Source organism: Oryza brachyantha, chromosome 1, assembly GCF_000231095.2.
Source record: "Oryza brachyantha chromosome 1, ObraRS2, whole genome shotgun sequence".
NCBI lineage: Eukaryota > Viridiplantae > Streptophyta > Magnoliopsida > Poales > Poaceae > Oryza > Oryza brachyantha.
The window spans coordinates 24,685,416-24,711,048 of NC_023163.2; the positions used below are offsets into that span (position 1 = coordinate 24,685,416).

The 25,633-nt window shown below is 42.8% G+C and overlaps 3 protein-coding genes across 4 annotated transcripts; all 3 read right to left on the bottom strand.

Annotated features, from left to right (window-relative positions):
- Positions 1-1,498: 1,498 nt before the first annotated feature.
- LOC102700396 (probable xyloglucan glycosyltransferase 1) lies at positions 1,499-5,903 on the bottom strand. The gene is made up of 5 exons (XM_006646296.3): positions 5,172-5,903; positions 4,144-4,452; positions 3,755-4,045; positions 3,547-3,660; positions 1,499-2,932 (listed from the first exon to the last, which is right to left on the bottom strand). The coding sequence occupies exons 1-5, from the start codon at positions 5,901-5,903 to the stop codon at positions 2,312-2,314; spliced, it is 2,067 nt and encodes a 688-aa protein (XP_006646359.2). The 3' UTR covers positions 1,499-2,311.
- Positions 5,904-12,316: 6,413 nt separating this feature from the next.
- LOC102710923 (protein CROWDED NUCLEI 4) lies at positions 12,317-18,108 on the bottom strand. Its single transcript, XM_006644704.3, has 8 exons — positions 17,692-18,108; positions 16,420-16,629; positions 15,539-15,792; positions 15,077-15,347; positions 14,910-14,993; positions 13,222-14,831; positions 12,898-13,111; positions 12,317-12,802 (listed from the first exon to the last, which is right to left on the bottom strand). The coding sequence occupies exons 1-8, from the start codon at positions 17,866-17,868 to the stop codon at positions 12,683-12,685; spliced, it is 2,940 nt and encodes a 979-aa protein (XP_006644767.1). The 5' UTR covers positions 17,869-18,108; the 3' UTR covers positions 12,317-12,682.
- A 1,713-nt stretch (positions 18,109-19,821) lies between these two features.
- Positions 19,822-23,716, bottom strand: LOC102700675 (lysosomal Pro-X carboxypeptidase). 2 transcript variants are annotated; one of them, XR_001550081.2, is made up of 11 exons: positions 23,286-23,716; positions 22,986-23,172; positions 22,691-22,824; positions 22,499-22,611; positions 22,292-22,415; positions 21,933-22,082; positions 21,675-21,830; positions 21,345-21,424; positions 21,169-21,218; positions 20,077-20,300; positions 19,822-19,978 (listed from the first exon to the last, which is right to left on the bottom strand). XR_001550081.2 is itself a non-coding variant. In XM_015836438.2 (10 exons), exons 1-10 carry the CDS (start codon positions 23,682-23,684, stop codon positions 20,131-20,133), a joined length of 1,563 nt encoding a protein of 520 aa, XP_015691924.2. In that variant the 5' UTR covers positions 23,685-23,716; the 3' UTR covers positions 19,822-20,130. The 2 variants fall into 2 exon arrangements, 1 of the variants encoding a protein (XP_015691924.2); XM_015836438.2 differs by having other exon boundaries at positions 19,822-20,300.
- Between the last annotated feature and the right edge of the window lie 1,917 nt (positions 23,717-25,633).

Below are 25,633 nucleotides of genomic sequence, written 5' to 3' on the forward strand. Positions count from 1 at the left end.
TGTCGTTTCATCAGCAGTACGTTCGGCTGTCAACCATGAAAATGCTTTGCCTGCTCTGGTTGGAACGCAAGATCAATTTCACCACCCCTCCCCCCCCCCCCCCCGGCCCCCGCACCCCCAAAAAAAACCCAGAATTTTACAGGAATTTCGTGGGCTGCTGCTGCTGAATGTACTGACTGCGGTTACGAATGATGAAAGCTCTATGTACTGATCCCGTGTAGAAAATCACGAGAAAGATATATACTGAAGCCAAATAAGGCGACGACGACGACGACAGGAGTCCTACCTCCGTTTATGTAACGTAAGATGTATAACTTTTTTAATTAGACCATTCGTCTTATTCAAAAAGTTAATGTGAATATAAAAAATAACAAGTCATGCTTAAAGTTCTTTTTTATAATAAAGTAAGCCAGAAAATAAATGATATTTTCATAATTTTTTAGATAAAACAAATGATCAAACATTATAAAAAAAATGGTTAAATATCTTACGCTATGAAACAGAGTAAGTACGTACTAAGATGTAGCACGACGCTTTCAGCTCACTTTCTGTCGGTTTCGCACCCTGCGAGTACGAGCGCGACGGCGCAAACGAACGCCAAGACAGACGTACGTACGGCACGCACCACGCAGACGCAGGCAGCACAGCAGCAACCCAACCGGCAGGCAGGCAGATGAGACATCGCTGTCCAGTTGTACACATACTACAACGGGAGGATACGCAGTTACGTACGCAGGCCAAGGCCACGATGTGATTTCTCCCGGGGAAACAAGGAGAGGGCCCTTTGAGACCTGTGACAGATCAACTAGAGCAACGAGCTCGATCTCTCGAGCTGGATCATTTGGATCAACAAGTTGTACCACGTTTGTGGTTACTGCCATATATCTCAAAGGTGTCATCAAACACGATCGGCTGGCCAGCTTTACAGGATTTTCAGAAGAGATTTGAGGAACTAGTGCACAACTAGTATCGTTATAAATTGAATTATATATGGATTTTTATCTTGATATTGATTATTTTTATTTTTTAATTTGAATTTAAGATTTTTTTAAATTATATTCTATGTATATAGCCTTATTTTTTAATTTTTACTTGTATTCTTAAAATGCACTCATCCATAAAATCTTTTTTACATAATATTTATTTCTAATCCAAATTTTAGATTCTAAATGTATTTATACGTCGACTCGTTCTCTTAATTTTACTTATTTTAATGGATTTTTTGAAACAATTTTAGGTATTTCCAAATTACAATTATAAATGGACTACTAGGTACTTCTAAATTTTTGTATTTATAAGTCGATTCTTTCGCTTAGTATTACTTATTTTTACACGTGGACTCTTTTTTGCTTTTCTTTATTTTTAATCCTGAACTTGTATTTCTAATCTGATTCTATTTTTTGTTTTCCGTGACTAATTTTTGTGAACGGTGACTGATAGATTAGGGTATAAATCTCATTTGCGGAATACTTGATTAACAGAAGTATAATATCGCACTGCAAGTGGAGGACACGTTAATTACCATTAGTACAATATCATAACATACAGCAAGTGGAAGGCCACAGCATATGTCATATCTGCATCAAGATGATGCAGGACAATAATCATGCAGTAAATACCCCTATTTGCATCCACATGGACTGTTGCAAATGCAAGAGACAAACCCCAGTATTTAAGCTTAGTTGTCCTCGTCAGGACAGTGACACAACAGAACTCAAACAGAACTTCGACACTGAAAGTCTGAATGTAGATTACAGGGGTAGAAGTACTGAATTATAGTAACCCAGCCATACAGCTTTCATGCGTATCAGGCACATGATACTCCTCGAATCCCATGCATACTTCATACTTGCAACATTGCATTCACAAAAATACATGCATACAGTGATACAGAACACATTTTTCATTGCTGGGTTCTCAATACTATATTTCATCCAAAGGTTTCCAAAGGTGTACTGTTGAACAAGTACCACAGTATGCATTCGTAGTAATAGGGCAGAGTACATTTAAAATAACAGTGTCTCCATTTGAAGGTAAACTGTCAGGTAAGTAGAAAGAACCCATTCTAACCACTGAAAATTCTTACAAAAGAATGAGACCACCATCATTGCAGGCCGAGTCCAAAGCCATATATCTACACCCCAATAATTCAGTGTCCCCGATGAACTGTAACCCGCCCCCCCTACTAATGGGAGCAGAGCTTCTTGTGTTTGCATCAAATTGTGTATCATTTTCCCTTTACCAGAAGTGATCTTTGATTCCATATCACCCACCAAAGAAAAAAGAAACCGATTATACCCCTTGTATTCTATCACTCGACTTGCTCGCCAATCAAATCAAGACCAACAACCAAGAATGAGACCCCTTGGAACAGAAGGAAGTAGAAATGTATGCCCTGCACTGAGAGCAGGCTTCGAGCAGCTGCTGTTAATAGAAGGAAGGAGAGTGCTAGTTCCTTCTGGTATATCCTATTGTGTTTTTTCTTTTTCGAATCCTTTTTAGGACGAGACTCCTTCGCTAGGGAATCAAGATTGGGTGCAGACCCAACTCTCTGTTGCTTAGGCTGCTTCTCAACAAGAGCAACAAGATCACCCTCGGAAGAACGGCCTGATTTCTTGGTGACAACCCACTCGTAGGCGCTCCCAAGCTGGAACAGGCCAGAAATCATGGCGTTGAATTTCGTCACCGACATGGTATTCTCAAACAGAAGGTAGGGAACAATGAATGGAAAAGATTTGGGGGCTGGGAGGATGTTCAGCAAGGACATGGTTGCTGGAATGTAGCACACAACCCATGCAGGGAGCTCAGCTTCAGGAACAAACATTGTCATGGGAAGGATGATGCAGAAAAGTGTGAAGGAATAGAAGGGTAAAATGAGTTTGCGGAGGAGAAAGAAAAGGAAGATGAGGTTGAACTTCTTCCATACTCCAATCTGCAATTGAGGTAAGTAAAGTTAGCAACCAAACAATAATTTTAAAAAAAATAGATTTGTACAGTTTCATCGACCAGACATGTGAAAACATTGATAAAAGCTTTGTTAGTGTAAAATTTCAAAGTCCATTGTTGCTGCCTTGATACAAATGGAGTTACTCTACAGCATCAACGATCTGCAGGTAGCCAATTTACTTGCAGAGTACTTCTATTTATACCCAGTCCTTATTTTCCCAAATGAAGCTATTTAGTCTTAATGTTGATGTCATGAGACATTTGACTAGATGAGCTGCAGGTCCATTTTACTAGTGAAGCAATAAGTAGCCTATGAAGTTTATGCTCTATAATTATTTTATAAAACTTCAAGTAGAACAAAGGTTCATGTAAATAACTGTTTGGTGTTTTCCCATGTAAATACGCATGCACTGGTAATACGTATGCATCTTTCTGATGCTTCTTGGCAAAACAACTAATTGTGCTAGTTATCCTACTGAATGCAGCCAAAATCTTATCAACAGAAAACAAGGAATGAACCTAACAATGTGGGAAATGGGATCCTCACAGTTTGCTGTCAAAAATAGCTTTTGGAATATACCTATAAAAAAAGGTCCATACCTTTGATTTAATGATGTCAACAAAACAGAGTCTAAACAACTGCATGGGACCAGAATGCCATCGATGCTGCTGCTTCCTGTATGCTTCATATGACTCTGGCAATTCACACTGGCACTGAAAGGATAATTGTGTGCAACAATTTGGATCGTCAGTACAAATTTCAACACAAAAGAATGCCCAAAAGCCACGAGGAAATGCAGGCAAGTACCTCAACATCATTAATGTACAGAAACTTCCACCCCTTGAGATGTGCTCGGACAGCAATATCCATATCCTCCACAGTTGTCCTCTCCATCCATCCTCCAGAGTCCTCAAGTGCCTTAATTCTCCACACGCCTGCAGTTCCGTTGAACCCAAAGAAATTGAGGAAAACCCCATTAACCTGCTGTTCCACCTCAAAGTGGAAGCACAGATTAATGTTTTGCAGCCTAGTTAGCAAGTTCTCATCTTTGTTTACAAAAGACCACCTTGCTTGAACTAATCCAACATCTTCATTGCCCTGGAGGTCCAACACACAACTAGTCAGGAAATGGGATTTTCATAGCTTTAGACCCAGATAGAGAATGTACCACAGCATCAGAAATATTTCAGCTATACCTTGAAATGGGGAACAGTTCGCTTTAGGAAGTCTGCCTGTGGTTGGAAATCAGCATCAAAGATAACAACAAACTCATAATCTTTGACATAACTGCAGTTCATGGCTGACTTGAGATTTCCAGCCTTGTAGCCATCACGGATCACCCGGTGTCGGTACAATATGCGGACACCTTCTCGCTGCCATTTCTCCACCTCCTCCTTAATAAGAGAAGAGGTGGCAGCATCGTCAGAGTCATCTAGTACTTGTACCAGGAAGTTTGACCTTGGCCAATCCAGGTTGCAGACAGCACCAATGGATTGCTGGTACACCTGCAAAGATAGAAATTAAAAGGAATAAGCTAAATTTAATTGAGGTTTTACAGTAATTGTTCAGATTAGTAAAAAAATACTTGGTTTAGTACTATTTAACATGAGTATTCTGTTAATGTTATCCCCAAGCTTACATCAATATAAAATCTGATATCTGTTATGTACTATAACATTATTCCTTTTTATGTTTTGATGACAAGAGCTGAACTTTGGAAAGGAAAAGGTACAAAACTTTGAACACATAAAAGTGTGATCTAAAAACACTACAAACCCTCATTCCCCCAACAAAGGAATCTAAACATTTTTCTTTTTCAAATATTCAAATTCCAAAATCAAATCTACAACCGACCAAACACTTCATATCAGGAATACCCATCCCAGAATGTAGATTATGTAGTGATGATCTACTCTTGGAGTTGTGGACAAGAATCAAAAGGGGCACCCAACATGTAACCATCATCCCAATCCCAACACTCTAGTATAGCAGACAAGTTTTGCCTCAGTGGCACTACGACCAAGATACCCTAATCTAATCTTAGAATTATTCCTATCCACTTGTTGAGTTTCCCCAATTACAGTTCAAAAACCGAATCTTTCGGTCACTGCAACCACATGCGGCCATGGCACTCAACGCCCAATCCTAAAAATGCAACCTTGCGCAAATGCCGAAGCAACAAATCACGCAAACAATTGGAATTATGTTTGTTCTCGCAGCTCACCTCCTTCTCGTTGCACATTGGAATCTGCACGAGGACCATTGGGAACTCGTCGGCGCCGGCCTCGACGTCGTCCGACCCTTTGCCGCCGCCGGCCTTAGGCACGGGTTTGATTCCCTTGAGCTTGATCCATAAGCAGCCGAGGCACAGGATGAGGCGGTCGGCGCTCTGGATCAAGAAGAGCACGACGCAGGCGTTGGCGAGGAACTGCAGCCCCGGCGCGAGGTACTCGAGGCGGACGCGCATCCAGGACGCGTACGCCGCGGCGAAGAACCCCTCGACGGCGAGAAGGTCGGGGACGGCGCCTCCGAGGTGCCAGCCCTGGATGTGCGCCGCGACGTCGACGGCGAGGAGGAGCATGGACAGGAGGAGGAAGGCGCGGAGGAAGCCGTTGAACCTCGTGCGCAGCGTGGGGCTCTCCCCGGGCGGCGCGGCGGCGGCGTCGTCGGAGTCGGTCCTCCCAGCCGCCACCCGCCTCCGCGCTGCCGCGGCCACGGACAGCGCCGCCGATGCCGCGCCCGTCAGCTTCCCCGCCGCCCGGTGCGCCTTGAGCAGCAGCACCCACGTGATCTGCCGCGCGTTCTTGCCCCGCCCCGCCTTCCCCCCGGCCGCGGGCGACCCCGGCGCCGCCGCCGCCGCCGACACCTCAGATATCGCCCACTCCGGGCTCTCCATCTTCACCACCACCGGCGTCCCGCTCCCTCCCCTCCCCTCCCCTCCCCACCACCTCGCCATTGCCACCACCCCACCCAAACCCAAATGCCACCTCTTCTTCCTTCCTCACCCCCACCTCACCTCCTCATCAAACACACCCCCACCCACGACGACGATCCCTTCCCCCACGGACGCGGCGGCGGCGGCGGCGGCGGCGAGCCCAAGAGGAAACAAACAAACAAACAAACAAACAGCTCACCACGTCGTCGCGGAGGGGATCCAACTCTCCTCAGCTCCAGACAAACCTGCTCTTTATACACTCCCCTATGATTACCGCCACCTCCACCCTCACACAAAAAAAGAGAGAAAATTAAAAATCCAATCTTTCCCTCTCCTCTTTCCTTTTCCTCCTCGCGCTCCCTCCAGCTGGAGTAGCAAGTACGGGACGACGGCCTTTATGCTGCTCTGCTGCTGCTCAGCTTAATTAACTAATCCGCCGGAGCAGTCTTAGCGAACAGCAACACAATTAATTAAGCGAGGGAACACAGTGGAGCTCTCGGGATCGGGCCAATTGGCGGTTCCGATGCTTCGGCTTTCTTGGCGGGTTACTGCTCCATTTAAGCAACAGATAAACGCGGGCTTAATCAGCCGAGCGAATGCAACGGGACACGTGAGGTGCGGGCGGGCACGTCGGGGGCCGGCTGATTGATTCGTTGCGTGGAGCGGAGCCGGCCGGGCGCTGTCGGTGGCGACCGGGGTCCCCGCCCCCGGGGGGTTGGTTTCGTTACTGCTCTGCCACCACGTTGCCCTTGCTTGCTCCACCATTGCTCATCCTTCCTACCGCATCATCATCAAGATCTTGGTACTGCTTCTACTCTCATTTTAGTTTAGTTTGTGCATTGCTGGTGAATGCAAATCACTCGCTCACCTCGCGTTCTTGGTGCAAACGAACGTTTTCTTGATGATGTTGCAGGCAAATTAAAGCCGGTGAGCCAGTGACTTCTGAGAATGTTCTTCGGTTTTTTTTCCTGTTGCACCCGAACAGTAGTTATACTGTTCTCCCCTACATGACGATACTAAAGAAACGTCAAAAAGAATAAATTTTTTTTGGGGGGGGGGGGGGAGAACATGGAATTCTGACGTGCCCACCACACTGCCCCCCCAACCGTTTAGCCAGCACTTATACCGACCCCAAAACACGTAGTAGGAGGCACAGTAAAAGTGGGTTATTACTCTCATCATCAGTGCTGCATGCAGCATGAGACGTTTTCAGAATGTGGTTTCTCCCGGCTACCATCTGTCTGAATCTGTAGGATTGTACTCTGTCTGATCCAATAATTAATGAGGTAGAAAGGAGTATGTGGCAAGGCCAGGAAAACAGGAAAGGAAATGCCAAACTTTGGACAGAGAGGCAAAATAATTACTCTCTCTAACCTAAAAATACAATCATTTCTAACTATAAATCGAGATAAGTGCTTATCCAAAAAGTTTGGGCAGACAAGCAAATTTATTACTCCTCTATCTCAATACATAAGCATTTCTAATTATGAATCTAGAGAAAATGCTTTTGCAGATTCACAACTTATAAGTTGTTCTATTTTGGTATAATAAAGTTAGAGATATTGACAAAACTTATAAGTTGCTATTTTTTGGTATGGACGTAGTAATAAAGGCAGAGATATATCCTAAGGTAAAACAATTCCAAAAAGGAAATGCCAAACTTTTGACAGAAAGGCAAACAAGACAGAAAGCTGGAGATGGTAAGACAAAACAAAAAAACCTCCCAAAATTAGCTTTTCGGGGAGAAATGCAAGTATAAAAAAAATACTTTTGTGAGGTCTGGTCCGAGCAGAAGAGGAATAACAAACTGAAGAGATCCAGTCAGAAGAAAACAAGATCAAACAAAGGATCTGTGACAGTACCTGTTTTCAGCAAAATTATTTGAGAGAGAAGAAAGCACTGAAGGGGAGATTAGATCTGAGTATGCTGGCCACTTGGTTTTGCTTGGAGATTTCATGATTATATATGATTAACATGCTTAAGGAATTTATAGAAGATATATAGTGGGATCATGTTTGGTAGGATATGTGCAACAACATCGTCTTGTTTAGTCAAACTTGGATTGCACATTGCTGGATCCATGTGGCACGGTTACTGAATGTTTGAGACCTTCCATATTGTATACTAAAGTCTACATATTGCAGGTAGATTTCATATTCGATTTTGTTATGAGAAGAGGACCGTCGCCATGAAAAGCAGATGAGTTATTTACCCATTTTCAGAACAGTTCATTTCAGCTGTTACAAAGAAGTCAAAAGATCAATACAGCCAAAAAGGAAATATTTCAACACAAAGAAAGCTATGCTATTCTGGTTGCCAAACCCATGTAGATCAATGGGTATACTCCCTACGTCCAGAAAAAAAAATGAACTTTTTGGGATAACCTGAACACCCACCCAATTATCAATATTCATTCTCGAAAGTTGATCCTTTGGAGACAGAGCGTCGCCCACATTTTTTCGTTTTTGTTTATACTTATAAGTTAATATTTGAATTTTTAACTTTTAATTTAAAGTTGATTTTTGGGGGGTCACCGAAGTTTATTTTTCAGTCTAGACTTTATATCGCTAAGAATACACATATAAATGTTTTGTTTACAAATTATGTTTCTTTTATAAATATATCGTTTGTTTTTTCATGAAAAAGGCAAACAATCGTCCTATTTGAAACATGGGCAGATCATTAGGATTTATAAAAAAACTGAAAATATAAGACAGAAAAGAACAGAAAAATCACATTATGCTTCCTTGTTACGAAGCACTAGACGCACATTCTATTTTTGCTATCAAACCCGTATGGCTGCAGCACTCTCCTCTCTTCTGGTTTCTGAACAATGCATTGTCAGGGACATCTGTAGAAAGGAGCAGGCAGAGGCCACCCATGAAAGACAGAACACATGATCAGGAAAAAAACCAATATAGAAACAAACCAAGATCAGATCTGAAAGTGCCCAACTTGCCACAGGTGGGGACAAGTTTCGTTTACGACATCCATCCATGATAGCTGAATGAAAATAAATAAAGAAGAAAGGCAAAATGCCAATCGAATCTCTACGCACGTTACAGAACCTGGGAAGCTCGAGCTGTTACTCCGAAGCTGCACCTTGCTAATCATGCAATTTGCTTCTACTGAACTGGTGTGATGTGACGGGCCCCCTCTCTTCTCTGTATTTCTGTTTGCTGGTGCATCATCAACTTGGCCCTTGTGAGATGCAGGAAAGCTATCGAGCTCGTGTACCAGTACAGCTGCACGAGCTACACTGACCTGGCTGAGATGGAATACGATGATAAGAAGAGTCAATCTCCTCCATTGCATCCGAGTAACCGGGGCAATTTGTTTCCCCTTTGGAGTGTCTACAAGTCTATTGAGATTCAGTAAATCCCTACTTAGTACCATCATGTCACCACTTGGTCAGTAAATCCTGAACAATTATGCTGATCATACAGTGCTACGGCATTGGTAGTAGATTCTTAGTTATTACTAGTACATGCCCATTGCCCACGCGATTCACATGAGGATTAGAGATAACCTTTGATTAACCCTTCTCATGTCTGAAGATATCCATGCGTGGTTTCCCCCTCTTCCCTTGTTATTTCTTCAGATTTCAGAGCTCAGACTTGGGATTTTTTTTTCACTGTCTATCCAGACGATATAATTAATCTCTTTGATGGCTTGGTTTGCTCACTTCACTGACAGATCCAGCATTTAGCATCTCAGAGAGGAACAAGAACACGCATCGCATCGAATCGGGACTAGCATACAGGAGGGCAGCATCGAGCATCGTCAGATTCAGATGTGCTCACGTTCAATGCTGCTTCCTGCTGTACCTTGCTTGGACACAGCAGCGAGGGTCCAGCCATTATTAACTCCTGCTCGGGCTTCACAAAAAAAAATATATAAACTCCTGTTGCTCCAATAGTACGCACGAGTAGGAGAATCATACGCTACGATGCTGCTTGTTATTTAATCCGTTCTTCAGCTGCCATGGCCGGGGAGGAGTGGAGGACGTAAGGAACCATTCCCAATCTGCAGCTCGATCGATCGGTTCCCCCCCATGCTGCCTTGTTCTGATTGATTCCTACTCTTTGATCTGCAAACTCGCGATGCACTATATAGCATTACTCACTGCACAAGTAGGGAAAAGCTATAATTTTTCGTATGGAAATTTACTGGGATTTTGTAGGGATTAGCTCAGTTCGTACGAAAATACTCTAAAATTCCTTCATGACAAGAAAAAGGAGTAATTACATGATAGTATCAGATATTCAGATCTCGGTGGTTTTAGATGGATGTGCCCTGTTCAGTCTGTCGCTGCCAACCTGATGATACAAGGGAAGGGCGCCTGACAGCCGACATTGTCATTCGATCTGTCAACCAACCAACAAAATGGATCACTAAGATGGTGTTTATATGGAGAAATTTTTTAGAAGAAGTATCACATCAAATATTTAATCGGATGTCGGAAGGAGTTTTCGGATACGAATGAAAAAACAAATTTCACGGCTAGCATAGAAACCGCGAGACGAATCTTTTGAGCCTAATTAATCCGTCATTAGCACATGTTGTTTACTGTAGCACTTATAGCTAATTATGAGCTAATTAGGCTTAAAAGATTTGTCTTAAGATTTCTTCCATAACTGTGCGATTAGTTTTTTGGTTCATCTATGTTTAATGCTTTATTTAGGTGTCCAAAAATTTGATGTGATGTTTTTGGAAAAAAAATTTTGGGAACTAAACAAGGCCTGATTCGCTACACAACCGGGCAACGGAAACTTCCCTGCAGCACTAAAAAAATTATACTCCGCGTGTGCTCAGTTTGCAAAATAATTTTGTAAAAACATCGTACCGGATTTTTATCACACATTTAAAGTATTAAACGTAGTCTAATTGTAAAACAAATTTCAGATTCCGGCTAAAAACTGCGAGATAAATCTTTTAAGTCTAATTAATTCATCATTAGCATATGTTGGTACTGTAGCACTTATGGCTAATTAAGTACTGATTAGACTCAAAACATTCTTCTCATGATTTTCTTCATAACTATGTAATTAGTTTTAATGTTCATGTATATTTAAAATTTTATTTAGGTGTCAAAAATTCGACAGGATATTTTTGGGAAAAGTTTTTAGCCCTTAGCCACGGTGTGCTCATCCCAAGAACCGGGAGTGTTTTGTTGTTGCCGCGCCACGAATTCCCCCACACGCATGACTAACAGCCGATTGTTTATCGGTTAATCGTGGGGATTTGTAAGCTGGTTGCAGACTGTTCATGATGACACGTTTGCTCCCTGGTGAGAGGAGAGCATGGAAGAAGAAGAAGGCGAGAATTAACGAGTCGATCTGATTGATTGTTCTAACGGCAAAGTCCAGCAGGAGCTCCCCCGTGATCATCAGCGTACGTGCTTTTGCGTTCAGGCGCACATCTTTATGTAAATAATAATTGGCAGAAGTTCATCGATCTCACTCATCTTAGTATATGTTTGACTAACTAACCTTGAGGTTTTGTTTAAGACGCAAACGGCAACTAATGAATTTCGGTCGTGGGATGCACAAATAGATCGTCTGAACGTTTTCTGCGTGCGTAGACGACCTTACATTGATCAGTAACTTGGTACTAAAAAGTTTAGTAGAATTTTTAGCACATTTTGCTAAAAAATATATATATTGATCTGTAAAGAGAAATCGTACAAAAATTATAGTTATAATAGCGTCTACTTATGCAGTTTACCTAACAGTAAATGGGAAATGGGCAATTGACAATTGACAATTTGGCCAAGGGGGTAACCACTCTCCTGAGCAATCATTTCTAATCTTATGGCAGATGGATAATTGTAAGGGTAAACTGTATTTTGTACTAGGTAAAATACCGGCTTTCACTTTACACTAGGTTGAGCATATACTTCCCCAGAGTTTGTTATAATTCCAATAGAAATTTCTTGAAATTTTGTAAATATAAATTAATCTTCATAAAGCATGGTCTAAATTCGAGAATTTATCAAATTTCAATCATATTGTATAAGATTTTGCTTCGAAATTATGATGCAACTTGGACACTTGGTGCAAAGCAAAATTTATTTCAATATACCTAATACAAAGTGAAACTATATGCTCAACCAATGAAAGATTATGCTTTTCCACCCGTCCCAGGTGGAATTTACTCTAAATGTAATGTGAGCCTCAATTAATCCTCAATTGAAAAAAGATATACTGAAAGCTAGACTGGACAAACCGAGGAATTTGGCACAGCGTTTACATACACTATTGTGCTACTCTGTGTGTTTTTCAAAAAAGTTTTATATAGAGGTTTCCTTTATCTAGAATATATTTTAAATTTTATAATAGTTGTTTCCTTCATTTATATCATTATATAACTATAAAAAGATCATATAATCTTTCATCTATAAAACAAACACAGCCTAAAAACCAATAAGACGATTTAAACGAATAGCAAATAATCTACGTTAACTTTGCTTCCACTTCGCACAATAGCCAAGCGATGCTAACCACGCGAGCATCACAGTGCTTCATTTTTGTTCACAACCACTTTACAAATTACACGTCGAAGAAGCCATAGGGCCAAGAAAATTGAAAAAAACACAGTGGGGGGATTCTTCAACGGCTTCCAAAACTGCCGCTGCTCAGCAACACCACATGCACATTAAGTAGACACAAGCTTCCCCCTTTCAACCCGAGAGGGGGCAAATGCTAAAAGCAGTACAGCTACAGTGATATCTTTATAAGAGAGGTAACTGTCAGCCTACAGTTAGCTCTGTATTATCTATCACAGGTGAAAATAATCCATCAAGTTATTAGGAAACGCCACAGCTTCTTCGCTGACGATGTTTTCTCTTCCTCTTCCTCTTCATCGTCAGAGTCATCGTTGTCCTCAGGCCCATCTACAATAGATGGTTCAGTTGCAGACTGCAAAGCAAAAAACAAAGTAGTAAGTTTTAGGACCAAGGTGCACGCACACTAAAAGCATATAATGAGCATAGTGCAACAGAAAGAGGAATTACCACTGTAGCGTCCACCGAAGGTTCCTCATCCTCAACAGAATCGGAATTATCCACTATCCCATTCACGTAAGGAGCGTCATCAGATGAAGCTGGGTCTCCTGGTGTTGTAAGGTTCTCTGGCCCTTTATCGCCATATTCCTTGCAGGTGCCCGATAAACCAAGTGGGGCTTCATCATGTTCATTCTTCGAGAACTTCTCTTCCAGGGCTGATGGACTGCCACAACATAAGATGATAATTCAATGAAGGGCATGAAGAAAGTTAATATAGCTATGCTACTTTCAAAAATTGAAAACTTGAAATAGTAGTGTAAAAAAAAATCATACCAGTTGGAAGTGATCTCCCCTCCATTAACTTTCTGTATAGTGCTCCTTCGGTGCTTTCGTTTTGGCTCTAAAACTTCAGTTTGATCACAAGAAACCAAATGATTAAGCCTCTTTTGGCCAACTTTTGCGCTGTTAATAGCATGAGCTAGCTCTCCAGCACCATTTCCTAACTGATCAAATTCAACACAAGCAGCACTCTTCTCAGGAGATCGTTTGAATATCACCTGAGCACATTTACGAACCCAAGAAATCGGTGTTGATACTGCTGGTGACAACTCTAGTTTTCTTCCAACAAGCTGCTTTTGTGAAGAATGGTGCTTTTGTGAAGAATCCTGAGCAAAGTCTATCACCTTTATGTTGCTACCAAGCTTTGACTTGTTATATTCAATCAAAGATAGTTGCTTATTCTCAGAATCAATTTTCAATTCTTCCAACACGTTAAGTTGTTGAATTTGCTCTGTAATTGCTTCTCGATCTGAATGTAACAATTTTCTTTGCTCTTGCAGCTTCTCTCGTTGATTATTTAGGGCTTCAATAGTGCTTTTTATCTCAGACAGCTCTTGCTCCCTCCTCTCCCGCTCCAAAGTAGCTTCTTTCCTCTCATCCTCAAGTTTTTGTAATTCAATTGCAACATGCTCCAATTTTGTGTTGATCATCTCCTTCTGTGAATTGATTTGCTCAAGTTCCTTGGCCTTTTTCTGCTCAAACTCTTCCTCCCTTTCCCTCAAATGAGAATCTATTTCCATCTGCCTTGCCTTGGCAGAATTCAGCAATTCCATCCTCTGGATATCGATGTCTCTCTTAAGATCTTCCCTTTCTTGTTGAATCTTACTCAACCAACTCGCATGCTCTTGCTGCATCTTACTCATGAACTCTTTATGTTCACGAGAGAGTGTTTCTGAATTATTTTTGAACAGAGCACGCAGATTATCCTTCTCCTGTTTGATGATATCAGATTCATTCTTGAGATACTCGGTTATTGCTCTTCGTTCTTCAGCAATTCTGATTGCTTCCTTTTGTAGCTCCTCATTCTTTTCATCAATCAGTTCCCATTCAATCTCAAACCTTTCTTTTTCTGCTTGCAGCCTATCAGCATCAGCCATGAGTTCCCTTTTTTGGACTCTGAGGTTGTCAATTTCTTCTTTAAGTTTCATCTGCAGAGTAAGCAACTCATCTCTATCTGCTTGTGTGATTGCTAGATCTTGTTGGGCTTGAATTGCTTCCCGTTTCCCCTCTTCAAAGAAAACCTTTTCTTTCTCCAAATCTGATTTCATCTTCTGTATTTCTTCCCTTTCTTTTTGAAGTTCATTATGTATAGCCTCTCTATGTAGAAAGAGCTTTTCCTCTTCCTCTTTCAACTCATCTGATTTCCCTGCCAACGTATTTTCCTTGCTTGTTAACTCCGCAAGCTGAAGATCAACACTCTTGAATCTTTCTGCAACTGCAGACTCCTGCTCACTGAGAGCTTGTTCTCTCTCATCCAGCGCTCTTCTTTTTGCCTCCATTTCTGTGTCAAAAGACATTTGTTTATTTGCCATCTCAGATTCAAATTCTTGCTTTCTCCTCTCCAAGGCTATTTCTTGTTCCTGGTTCAACCTTTCAATCTCAACCTGCAGTACCAATTCAAGATGATTTAGAAGAGGCCAAGTCACAACACACATTGTCAATAGTGAAATTGGAGACCTTACCCGTTCTTTACATGCAATTGTTTCTTGCAAAATCAATAATTCACTCTCCCTTTTGTCGAGCAGGGATTCCTTCTGAATCAGAGCCTGCAAAAGAAATCAGTTTCTTTAGATAGACAACTTTGGCAATGATATATAGATGCTGATAAAAGGAGAGAAAAAATGCATACTTCCTCCCTTGAAAAAATCGCCTCTATTTTCAGGTCCAATTTATTTTTCTCCTCTAACAAAACCTTCCGTTCAGCTTCAAGAATATTACTTTCCTCTTCCACCCTTTTCTCTGAGTGAGTAACGTAAGCTAATCTCTCAAGGATGTTCTCATCTCTCTGACCGAGTAGGGCTTGTTCTTTCAGTAATACTTCCTCCTTTTCATGCAAAATCTTCTTCATATCATCCAACGATTTCCTCTGGAGGCTAATTTCCTTCTCTTTGGCTTCATTCCTGCATTAGCATGCCTGATTTAGGGAAAGGAACAAAATTGTCGACTAGACCATGCAACAACGTCTTACAAAGTACACAATTTATAAAAAAAAACTAAAAAGCACCATGCCAGAGTGATTTACTGAACCAAATTAAGCTAAACCACCTAAGAAAGACAATTCAATTGAAAACGTTAAACATAGAACACTCACTCAAGTTCACAAGAAATGCGATCTCTTCTAAGCTGATCTTCACGATCATCAATGTCAAGTAAACTTCTTAGCGCTGCATTACGAGACTGTACGGATTCCGCCTCCAGAGACTTTGCTACAAGAAGCTTCTCTTCTGCCTCATCAAATTTTTTATGTGCACTCTCCATCAATTGAAGAGCTTCAGCCAATTTCGATTCATATGAAACTTTCAATTCAGCTGTTTCCCCACGAATATCATGCAGTGCCTTTTCAAGCTACCAGAAGATATAGAATAAGCGTCACATTATCATTGTTATACATGAACAGAATAAATAAATATCAGAATGCCTCATGACCGGAAAATAAAGACACAAGGAATTATCATTTGCTATTAAAACACCATAAGAAACTGTTTTTCATATAATAAAGAATAGCCGATATTCTGTTAAAGCAACAGTTCAATTTACATAGTAAACACTGTCACAAAAGAAATACATTATTTCAAACCCAATTGCAACTTGCTGCAATTTCATATGACTAATCATCAACTGAACAATAGCATGGTGCCATGATTTAGTACTGACGTTATCTATTAAGTTTTGAAGCTTAGCTACCTGTTGCCTAACCACATGAAGTACTTCAGTAATTTCCATTGTTGACTATTGACGTCCAAAAATCAAATAAAATGAGCTTAACATTTGGCAATTAGTATAGACTAACATATATGAGAAACTATCAATTTCAGACAATTATATGAAAAATAACTTCAGGGGCTTCATATTCTTTCTATAGTTTTCATTCCCCATTTAATATTGGTGAATTCATTTACAGTGTGTTTTTCTTTCTCAAAGGAATGAATGACAAATTCTGCTTTCGTGCTATTAACTGGAACAAAAACTCACATTAGCAACACATTCCTTCTGAATGCCCAAACTCTTTTTTAGGTTTTCATCCCGCTTCCTTGCTTCAGCTAAAGCTGACTGCTGGGCCGCACGTTCACGCTTGTGCATAATCTCAGCAGTCTCTGAAGCAGCTCTCAGTTGCTCATACTTGGATGTCAGTTCCTTGCGCTCCATCAAAACAAGGCCAAGATTGTGCTGGTATTGATAAACCTACAACAAAACAGAAGCAAAAAAAATAAAATAAAGCAGATATTATTTTTACCATTCTTCAGCAGAGCAAAACATGTAAAGTTGCCTTCTGTTACAAGATGTGTAAATAGGTCATAAGCACTATAGCTCAGGGTTTCACTTATCGCGATAATTGCCCAAGCCGCTAGGACACAATAACGATATGCTGCGGTTTTGTTTGGCAAATATCACAAGAATTCAAAATTTTAAAAAAAAATTGAAAAGAAATCCGAAAAGAAATCATGGTGGTATATCGCGATAATCATGACATATTGCACGGTTTTCACACCATAACCGACACAATAATCACCTGATATCGCACGATTATCACTTGATATCACACAGTTTGACCGGAGCTGCTATAGCTTACAACAATGTAGGCATTTAACATTTGGGCATGTGTCAAGGGTGCATGTGCTGTTGTTGCATTTGAATAGGAAAGCAAGTATATTGTTGGGTATATAAATATAATAATAGCCGACAAGCTCCCCCAGCATACTGCGTATGTATAGTTGCAACAGTCTACCCCGACTCAAAAGCAATAGATAAAACAGTTAAATGTAAAAAAAAAAGAAGCAAATTTAAGCAACTCCCAGTTCAGCCACTACCTAAACTAAGCGCCCAAGATTCAATTGGCAACCCTTCCAACATGGTGTTTCTAAACACCTAAGCCAAAATAGCATCTTGAATCATTAAGAAGATTATCCGGCATGTCAGTTGTACCCAAGAAACAAAGAAACGAGGCACCAGAGAAACCCAAAATGCAACACTTGTCTGATAACTCATGGCGCACCAAGCTCGACATTAACCACATCAGAAACCACGCGACGAATGAATCAAAGAGGAAGACTTCTTCGGCATCCCGCCAACTCTTTTCACCTGTCGATCTTTCTCCTCTCCTAGAAGGAGACCCACCACCAAGAACTAACTACCGCGGAGTCAAACCATCAAACCAAGAATCCAAAATCCGGCGCATCTAACAGCCAGAGGAGAGATGGATGGAGAGACGGACAGACAGCGAGAAAGTGCGTGCGAGGGTGGTACCTCGGACTCGAGCCTGGAGATGTAGGCAATGAGCGCCGCCTTGTCGCGGCGCTTGAGGGACTCCTCGTCGAACCCGGCCTCCCGGAGCTTACTCCAGATCGCCTCATCCCCGGCGGCGGCGCCGCCACCACCACCTCCTCCTCCTCCGACCCCACCGGCCGACCGCGGGCTCGCCATGGCTCCTCCCGCCGGAACCCTAGATCTCGACGGCGCGCGGCGGGGCGACGCGAGGCGGCCCCACCGTCGTCACGCTCACGCGTCCCTCGAGCTCAGTGCTTTCCCTGTGAGTAGTGGAGGTCTCCCTCCTCTCCCTCTCCCTTCTCCCTTCTCTCGCCCACCTCTCCTTTCCCTCTCTAGCTTTTCTCTCTCTTCTTTTGGGCTGCTCGTGCGAGCCGGAGGGGTTTTTTTACTCGGGTTGGGAAACTTGGGATTTCGGTGGAGGAGGGGGAAGGGGTTTGGTTCGATGGGTGGACGAGGACTTGGGGTGAGGTGTGTGGGGCTCAGGGTGGACCGGGTTTATGGGCGTTTTGCCTTGCCGTAATGCACTCTTGAATCTCTCTGATTATTGGCAGATTCTTTCTTTGTTTGCTTCACTTCCCATTTGTGTCCTTTTAAATTTGGAGTTTTTTATTCGAAACAGAGGCTTTCCTAAACATCCCCATAATTGGCTAGCTGTAGCCAGATTTTACAAGAAAATATTTTTTGAATGACCTTTTCAAAAGCTATCTTGAAATCTCAACTGTTTGGCCTGCCGAACTTTTTCCTTTATAATTGTATAGATAAAATGGTTTTTTCTCCATGTTTTTATATGACACCGTTAACTTTTGGATCTAGATTATTCAAAAATTTTATTCAAATATATAAAATTATAAATTATACTTGAAGTTTATGTAATAATAAATCAAATTATAACAAAGTAATTAATAATTATATAATTTTTTCAATAAGATGAATGGTCCAACGTAAACATAAAAGTCAATGGTGTCATGTAAAAATATGTAAGGAGTATTACCTTGGGCCGTGTTTTTTTATTCGATTTTTTGTATTTTATCCACACGATTTCCAAAGAGTTAAAACATATAATTTTTGCAAAAAAAATTTACATATATTCATTATCTTATCGATTTTCAACTTTATTGTGGTTACCATTATAGTTTATACTGTTGATTTATTAAAATTAGATAGTTTTTTCGTCATTCAGCTTTCAACAATAAAATACAGCCTTCATCGAAGTATATTGGAAAAGATTAGACAAAATTATTAAGTTGACAGCAATGCTTTCGGTTGGCATAAATAAGGCTGCGCACACTGTAGGCTTGGTCCACGGAAGCATCCAAGGAAGGAGGAGATCAGGAGATCTTTTCGGCAGTACATAAAAAAAAACCCACTAGGTTTAACGAATAAGCATGACACGTAGGGCCAAAGCACCCGTGGCCCACACGTCAGTCTCTCCAGCTAGTCAAGCCCGGCTGCTAGGGCCTCGCCTTTACGGCTGCCAGCGACGCGAGGAGCACCCGCCTCGCGAAGGCCACCGTCAATGACACGTGGGACAGGCAGCATAGTGGGGCCCACATGACAGCCTCACAGGGCGGGGTCGTGCGGTGGCGGTTCGGCGGATTCCGGCGTGGCGCGCAGCGCGTTTGAGCTGTGATTGCGATGGCGGAAGAAAAAGTGGGAGGCCGGCGGCGTCGCGCCGAGTGGATACGGCTTTGGACGAGGGGATGAGGTCAGCTCGGGAGTGGCGCCAGGGAGGACGCATCCGAGGTGGTGCCCCTGGTTCGTGGGCCCCACCAAAAAATGAACCTTGACTTTGACAGTCCGTTTTGATAGCCGCATCTGTGGAAAATAGAGGGTTACTGAAAGTTACAGTCACACTGGAACTGGAGAGCTATACTGAATTTTTATTTTGTTTTCTTCGTACTAGTATATACTAGGCAATTGTCCATGACAATATGATTGGTGAGAACTTCTGTTCCTACCTTATCAACGGTGTAATAATAATGTACTAGTCTTAATAGTCTATTAGTCACATCTTTTTCTCCTGCTTATGATTATAAACCAAAAATTAAATTTTTAATCTTAAATTTAAAGTCAATGTAGAGTTTTTTCAACGTAATTTATTTTTCAGCATTAACATTAAATGAGGAATGACACATATGTAAAAATTTTATTCATAAATTATTTACATTTGCAAATATATCGTCTGTGTTTTTCCCTTGATAAGCCGATCGATCACCCATATACGTCATGGCCAGCTTGGAGAACTCCATCGAACAAAAGGCATCAACTGGGTAGTACATTATTGGTTAGGCACGGCCGCACGGGGATGCAGCTGCAAAAATCAGCGTCTGGTTGGGAGTCTGCAAAAATCAACTGGTAGTACACCTGGACAGCTTGTTTGTTGGTGGAGGATGGAACTGGAACATGAGCCGTTTTTCTTTAGGAAGCAGCAGAATTTACAGGAGTTGCGCGCTGGAGGAGATCCCCTCTCCTTGCACCGTAGTAATCCAAGAGCCAGCCCGATATTATGTCGAGTTCTGATTTTCTGATACTAACTAGCCAATCAGGATCCGCCTTGGTCGCAGGGCGCAGATCAATGTGATGGGCTCCTGCAAAAGCAAAGCACAGAGTCGGTATACTACAACACAAGACGAAGCAAACCAAAGGATTTAATTCAAAGGCCCTCGTTGTCGGTTTTTTTTCCTAAAAAAGTCAAACCACATATTTATAAATAAAAAATAATTTACTAATAAAATTGTTATATGTGTTCTTAAAAAAATAAAAATAAAGTACAATAAAAAAATTAACTCTAAATTTAATGTTAAAAATTTAAATTTTAGCTTATAATGCATAAGTAGAAGCGAAAGGACGAGGTTGGAGGTCTCAACGCCATCCAGTCAATCTTGCCAAAATATAAACATTTTTGGACTGTTTAGAGTGATTAACTTTGAGAAAAAAAAGACTACAAAGTCTCTTAATAAATGATGAGAAATTGAGGGGGTTGAAGACTATAATGCCCCTTATTAGATGAGAAATTAACAAGGTCATTGTTTGGTTTTATCTGAATAAACCTTTTATATATATATGTTATTAGCGATAAAAGCTAAGACTAGAAAAAATACGATAAAAAAACTCCAACATCAACACTAAATTTAAGGTTGAAAAAATAAATTCTGGCTCATAAGCAAAAGCGAAAATATGAGGCTGTGAGGGGGTGGAAGGATGGATATGGTTAAAATAATCTTAAATGAGAAGTGATTGATAGAAAAATTAGAAAATGTTAATAGTGACAGAAATGTTTATATGTTGAAATAATATTCAAATCCCTGAAATGATTATATTTTGGAATAGAGAGGGTATATTGAGTCTAGTACTGATTTCATTGTCACCCACTATGGTTCTAACACTACAACTCCGTACGAAGTAATGTAAGATCACGAAGCCAGTGATGAATGAAGGTGCAGGAAAACAACATACCTAACGGAGCCACAATGGCAACAACACTCTCCGATATATTCTTCAGGACACTGTATGTTCAGAGAAGGATAACAAGAAATTGTCGGGTAGGTGACATCATTATCATAGGACTAAGTTAAATAATAATAGACCATTATCACTTATCAGGGAGAAAAAGGTAAGTGAAGTTTGTTTACCCTCCGCCGCTCCAAGGATCAAGAAGACCATTGAAAAATATGATATTACTACCAAATCTCTCCAGAACTAGACTAATATTCTGAAAAAGAAAAACAAATCAACAAGTCACTAAACTCTCTCATGTGTATATTTTGGCTGAAAGACAAACATTTGAAGAAATAGAACATAATTTAAGCATTCCATAACATCTCTGATGAGAAATGATAATAAATATTTTCTTAACTGACAAACTTTCTGTCGATGACAAATCATCTAGTTCAGCAAGTTGTTAAAACCAAACTTATATGCTTTATGGAAACTTTGAGATTTTTATACATAATATAACTTACATGACCACCAAACTCTGTAGTAATCCATTGAGGTCTTGGTCTAACACCAAAACTGCTGATGCAATCGTTCTCATATGAAGCGTAGTCGAATTTATACGCTGGAAACATACTCCCATCTTCACTATATGACATTGGCATAACCATCTCGGTACAAGCCTGTTTTCAGCAAGAATGGCAAATATACCATATCAGATAACTCAGGAACCTTAGCATATATATCCAATGGATAGGAACAGGATAAAATTTTAGTTGCAAGACCTGCCAGTCCCATCCACCCATTCCATGGGGATCATCATTTAGATCAAAGCAGTCAAAAGTGCCGGTGTAGTTGTAGTATATGTTTACTCCTGCGTATATGCGCTCCAGGATACTAGTTCCATCTGGTTGACTGTCGATTTTTCTACACACCTGAAAGAGAAACCAGATAAACTAGTGAGTAGTGACAACATCCAGACAACAGAAGATGGTAGGGCTTCAAAGTGTTACAGCAAACAAAACTATCATTCTGAAATAGTGATACTCTTGATAATCTTCTTTGCTGGGTCTTCAGAACACAAAGTAAACAACGGGTGCCGAACACAATTGTACAATAAAAATTATCACAAAAAGGAACTAACTTCCTTTATTGGATTGCCAGGCAAAGGCATCAGAAAATCTGATGGCATTGGGTAATCCACCATGGCCAGGTAACTGTACGCTGAGCTCAACCAATCTGACAGTTCCCGAGTGGTTTTTATAGTCCTGCCAAACATTATTCATACACATATGTTTACCAACTACTAAAGCTCAATGTAAAAGATGTGGTGGATAGAAAAATTACATACTGGCATAGATGGAAAGTTTTGCTTAGTTTTAAAAGACCCTCTTGCCCATTTCCTTGATCTTCCAGTGCTTTCCAGGAGTCTTTTATTGTCTGAAAGCAGCTTAAACTTTCCCTCTGAAACACAATGAAATAGTGTTACCTAACTCATGTACATTGAGAATAATAAGTAACAGAAAATGTTGCAAACAAATACCTTGAAATCATTTGACACGAGATCGTAGAATATGGTAGAAGGGACAATATCTTCAAATTGAAGGATTGGAGCTGACGACGCGAGGGCCCCAACAGCAATATGTGGGTATTTAAGTCTCATCCAAGCAGCCAACACTGCAGCAATAATACATTCAATGGTATCAGTACAGAAGTACAGATTGAAGCTGGAGACCAAGGACCAGTGGACCAGCAAGCCACAATCACGGCGAAATTAAAGAAACCCTGGTGATTTTGCACAGCACAGGCAACGTGAATGAGAAGTCAAGAACCCTTACTTCCACCGTATGAGCCCCCGAAGAGCACGACGGGGCTGCCTTCTGACGACAAGTTCTTCTTGAGGTCAGTGAGCAGTACAGCATAGTCAGCAAGCGCTTGCTCAGCGGTAAGATACGCCATGGACTTGGAATTGTTGTAAGCTTTCTCCTTGCTGCCGAATGGCATGGACTCCCCGTAGTAACGATGCTGCAAACGAACAAGCAAACGAATCGGAGCTCGCACGATCAACACACACCGCAGGCAAACGATGAGCCTAAATGGAGAACACTGTAATTGGGTGTGCAGGGTGTGAGAGTTGCCTCGGCGAAGACGACGAGAGCGGCGAAGCGCGGGGCGGCCTCCCACACGAGGCCTGAGTTGGGGGCGAACCAGGCGATGTCGCCCTCGTTGCCGCAGTAGAAGAAGATGGGCGCGCCGCCGCCGGCCCACTCGCCAGCGCGGCCGACCAGGTACCGCTGCTGGAAGAACCCCTCTCCCCCCTCCTCCTCCTCCTCCTCCTCCAGGAAGCTGAAGTGGTCCAGCCGCTGCCGGAAGTACCGCGTCTCGTACTCGTACCCCGCCACCGCTCCGGCGGCACCCGCCACACGCCGCGGCCGCAGCGCGTGTGGCCCGGGGAAGCGTGGGGGCGGCCGCGGCGCCAGGGCCGACGCGACGGCGGGAAGGACGCCGAGGATCAGGAGGAGAAGGAGCGGACGCATGGCTGCTGAGCGACTGAGCGAGCCGCGCCGGAGGAAAGTGGGGGGGGGGGGGGGGGGGGCGCGAGCTCTGACGTGGTTCGTGACCGCGAGCACTCGACTTGTCCACTCCCGCGAGCCGGCGAGGAGGCGGCGGGTGATCTTGCCAGGTGGGCCCGTTGATTTTCTGTATGGGCTCGATGTTGCTGAGGCCCATGAATAGCTTGTGCGCATGTGTACACGGACCGGTCTCGTGTTACGAGCGGAGTTCCGGTCCGTGTCCAGATTGGGCTCCTCCGTGTGTTCACTTGTTGGAAAAAGTTCACCAAAAGTCCCTAAACTTCAAAGCGAGTCTGTTTTTCGTCCCTCAACCGGAATACCAGAAATGTGTACCCCTAAATTCCTATAATCCGTTTAAGAAAGATCCCTTGGCAGTGTTGACTTATTTTTTGACTGGTTTTACTAAGGTGGCATCCGGTGGGTTCCACATGTTAGAATTTTTTATTTTTTTTTGTCTCTTCTCTCCCTTCCTCTCTCCTCCGCTCCTCTCCCGTCTTGGCTGACCAGCGCCGGCGAAGGCAGTCCGGAGGTGCAGAGTCTAGGAGCCACCAACGGCCGGCTCGCCGAGCAACGGAGCAGCTCCAGAGCACGGGAGCAATGTCAGGAGCCTCGAGGCGGTGTTGCCTTGTCGGGTCCGGCGTGCTACAGTTAGGCCGTCGCCATCTATGTGCACCTGAGGTGGAGTCGCCGTGGTCGTCGCGCAGAGGAGCATCTCCGGAGCACGGGAGCATGTCAGGGGCCTTAGGGATGGTGTCGCCTCGTCGGGGGCCGACGTGCGGCGCTATTCGCGTGCACCTGCGGTGGAGTCGTCTTGGTCGCCGCACTGTGTGAAGTACCTTGCCAATAGCAGAGGCCTTAACCACCGTGGCTCCTTCCCTCAGATCGTCGCCCCAACCTGCAAATGTAAATGCGCACGTCCATTCAACACACCAACCCAAGACGCCATTCTTACCTTCAAACAATTTTAGAAATGAGAGGTTCCGATCACTGCCATGCCATGCTCAAATTGCTTCCTCTCGTTGAGTCACAAAGAAACCAAGAACAATGTACCAATCAATCCATGAAATACAGGACAAGAATCATGGCGATTTGGGGTGGAAATTGGCAGGAGTAGCAGACCAAGTGATCACGAGAGAATGTGCTCAACGGATGAGCATATTTGGAAAAGAGGAAGAAGAGAGACATTTCCGGAGTCAATGCACTGCCTCCGTGGATGGCGAGCTGGGGTGGCCAGCGAGCTGCGCGCGGCCTACGAGCTGCTGTCTCGGTTCCCCTTTCTCTCCGTTCTAGCGGCGACCAGCGAGCTGGAGTGGCGGCAGTGGCCGGCGAGCTTTGCACGGATGGCGGACAGCGGCGCGGGCGGGGCCCAGCGACGACGGTCGACGGGCCAGGGATCCCCCTGCTGCCGCTCGCCCCGCACCGCGAGGTGACCGGTGGTCACTGAGCTGGCTGAGCTCCTCCTGCTACCGGAATAGGAGAGGAGAGAGAGAGATTTTTTTTCATTTTTTAATCCTATTTTCCTGACCGGTAGGCCCTACAAACTTTGTAAGACTTCTTTTGCTTACTAGGATGTCACATAAGCAAAACCACCCATTCATACTGCTTAGGGACTTATATTAGACGGGATATATGAATTCAAGGTCGATCATTTCTGGTATTGGGGTTTAGGGACCGATTCTGAAACTTGTCGTCAACATGGGGAATGTAAAGTGGACTTATTCCTTCACTTGTTCCACATGCGCGTTCGGGGAAACGGAAGGCGGAGTTGACCGTCGTCGACGGCCTCCTGGCGATTTATTTGGCCAAGGACCTCGTCTCGTCGCGCGGCAGTGGCGTGTCGACTTCCCTCCATCCTGTTCCTACGCATGGTGGAGCCCTCCACCAAGGTGAGGTGCCTCTATGAGGCGTTGTTA

Excerpts from the sequence above, each read along its gene's own strand:
- LOC102700396 (XM_006646296.3), bottom strand. The coding sequence starts at position 5,903 with ATGGCGAGGTGGTGGGGAGGGGAGGGGAGGGGAGGGAGCGGGACGCCG. Across the intron at positions 3,661-3,754 it reads TGTACATTAATGATGTTGAG|TGCCAGTGTGAATTGCCAGA; the intron begins GTACTTGCCTGC and ends TTATCCTTTCAG. Across the intron at positions 2,933-3,546 it reads TTGACATCATTAAATCAAAG|ATTGGAGTATGGAAGAAGTT; the intron begins GTATGGACCTTT and ends CCTCAATTGCAG.
- LOC102710923 (XM_006644704.3), bottom strand. The coding sequence starts at position 17,868 with ATGGCGAGCCCGCGGTCGGCCGGTGGGGTCGGAGGAGGAGGAGGTGGT. Across the intron at positions 16,630-17,691 it reads TCTCCAGGCTCGAGTCCGAG|GTTTATCAATACCAGCACAA; the intron begins GTACCACCCTCG and ends GTTTTGTTGTAG. Across the intron at positions 15,793-16,419 it reads AGAAGGAATGTGTTGCTAAT|CTTGAAAAGGCACTGCATGA; the intron begins GTGAGTTTTTGT and ends ATCTTCTGGTAG.
- LOC102700675 (XM_015836438.2), bottom strand. The coding sequence starts at position 23,684 with ATGCGTCCGCTCCTTCTCCTCCTGATCCTCGGCGTCCTTCCCGCCGTC. Across the intron at positions 22,083-22,291 it reads CTGGCAATCCAATAAAGGAA|GTGTGTAGAAAAATCGACAG; the intron begins GTTAGTTCCTTT and ends TTTCTCTTTCAG. Across the intron at positions 21,425-21,674 it reads CTACAGAGTTTGGTGGTCAT|AATATTAGTCTAGTTCTGGA; the intron begins GTAAGTTATATT and ends TTTCTTTTTCAG.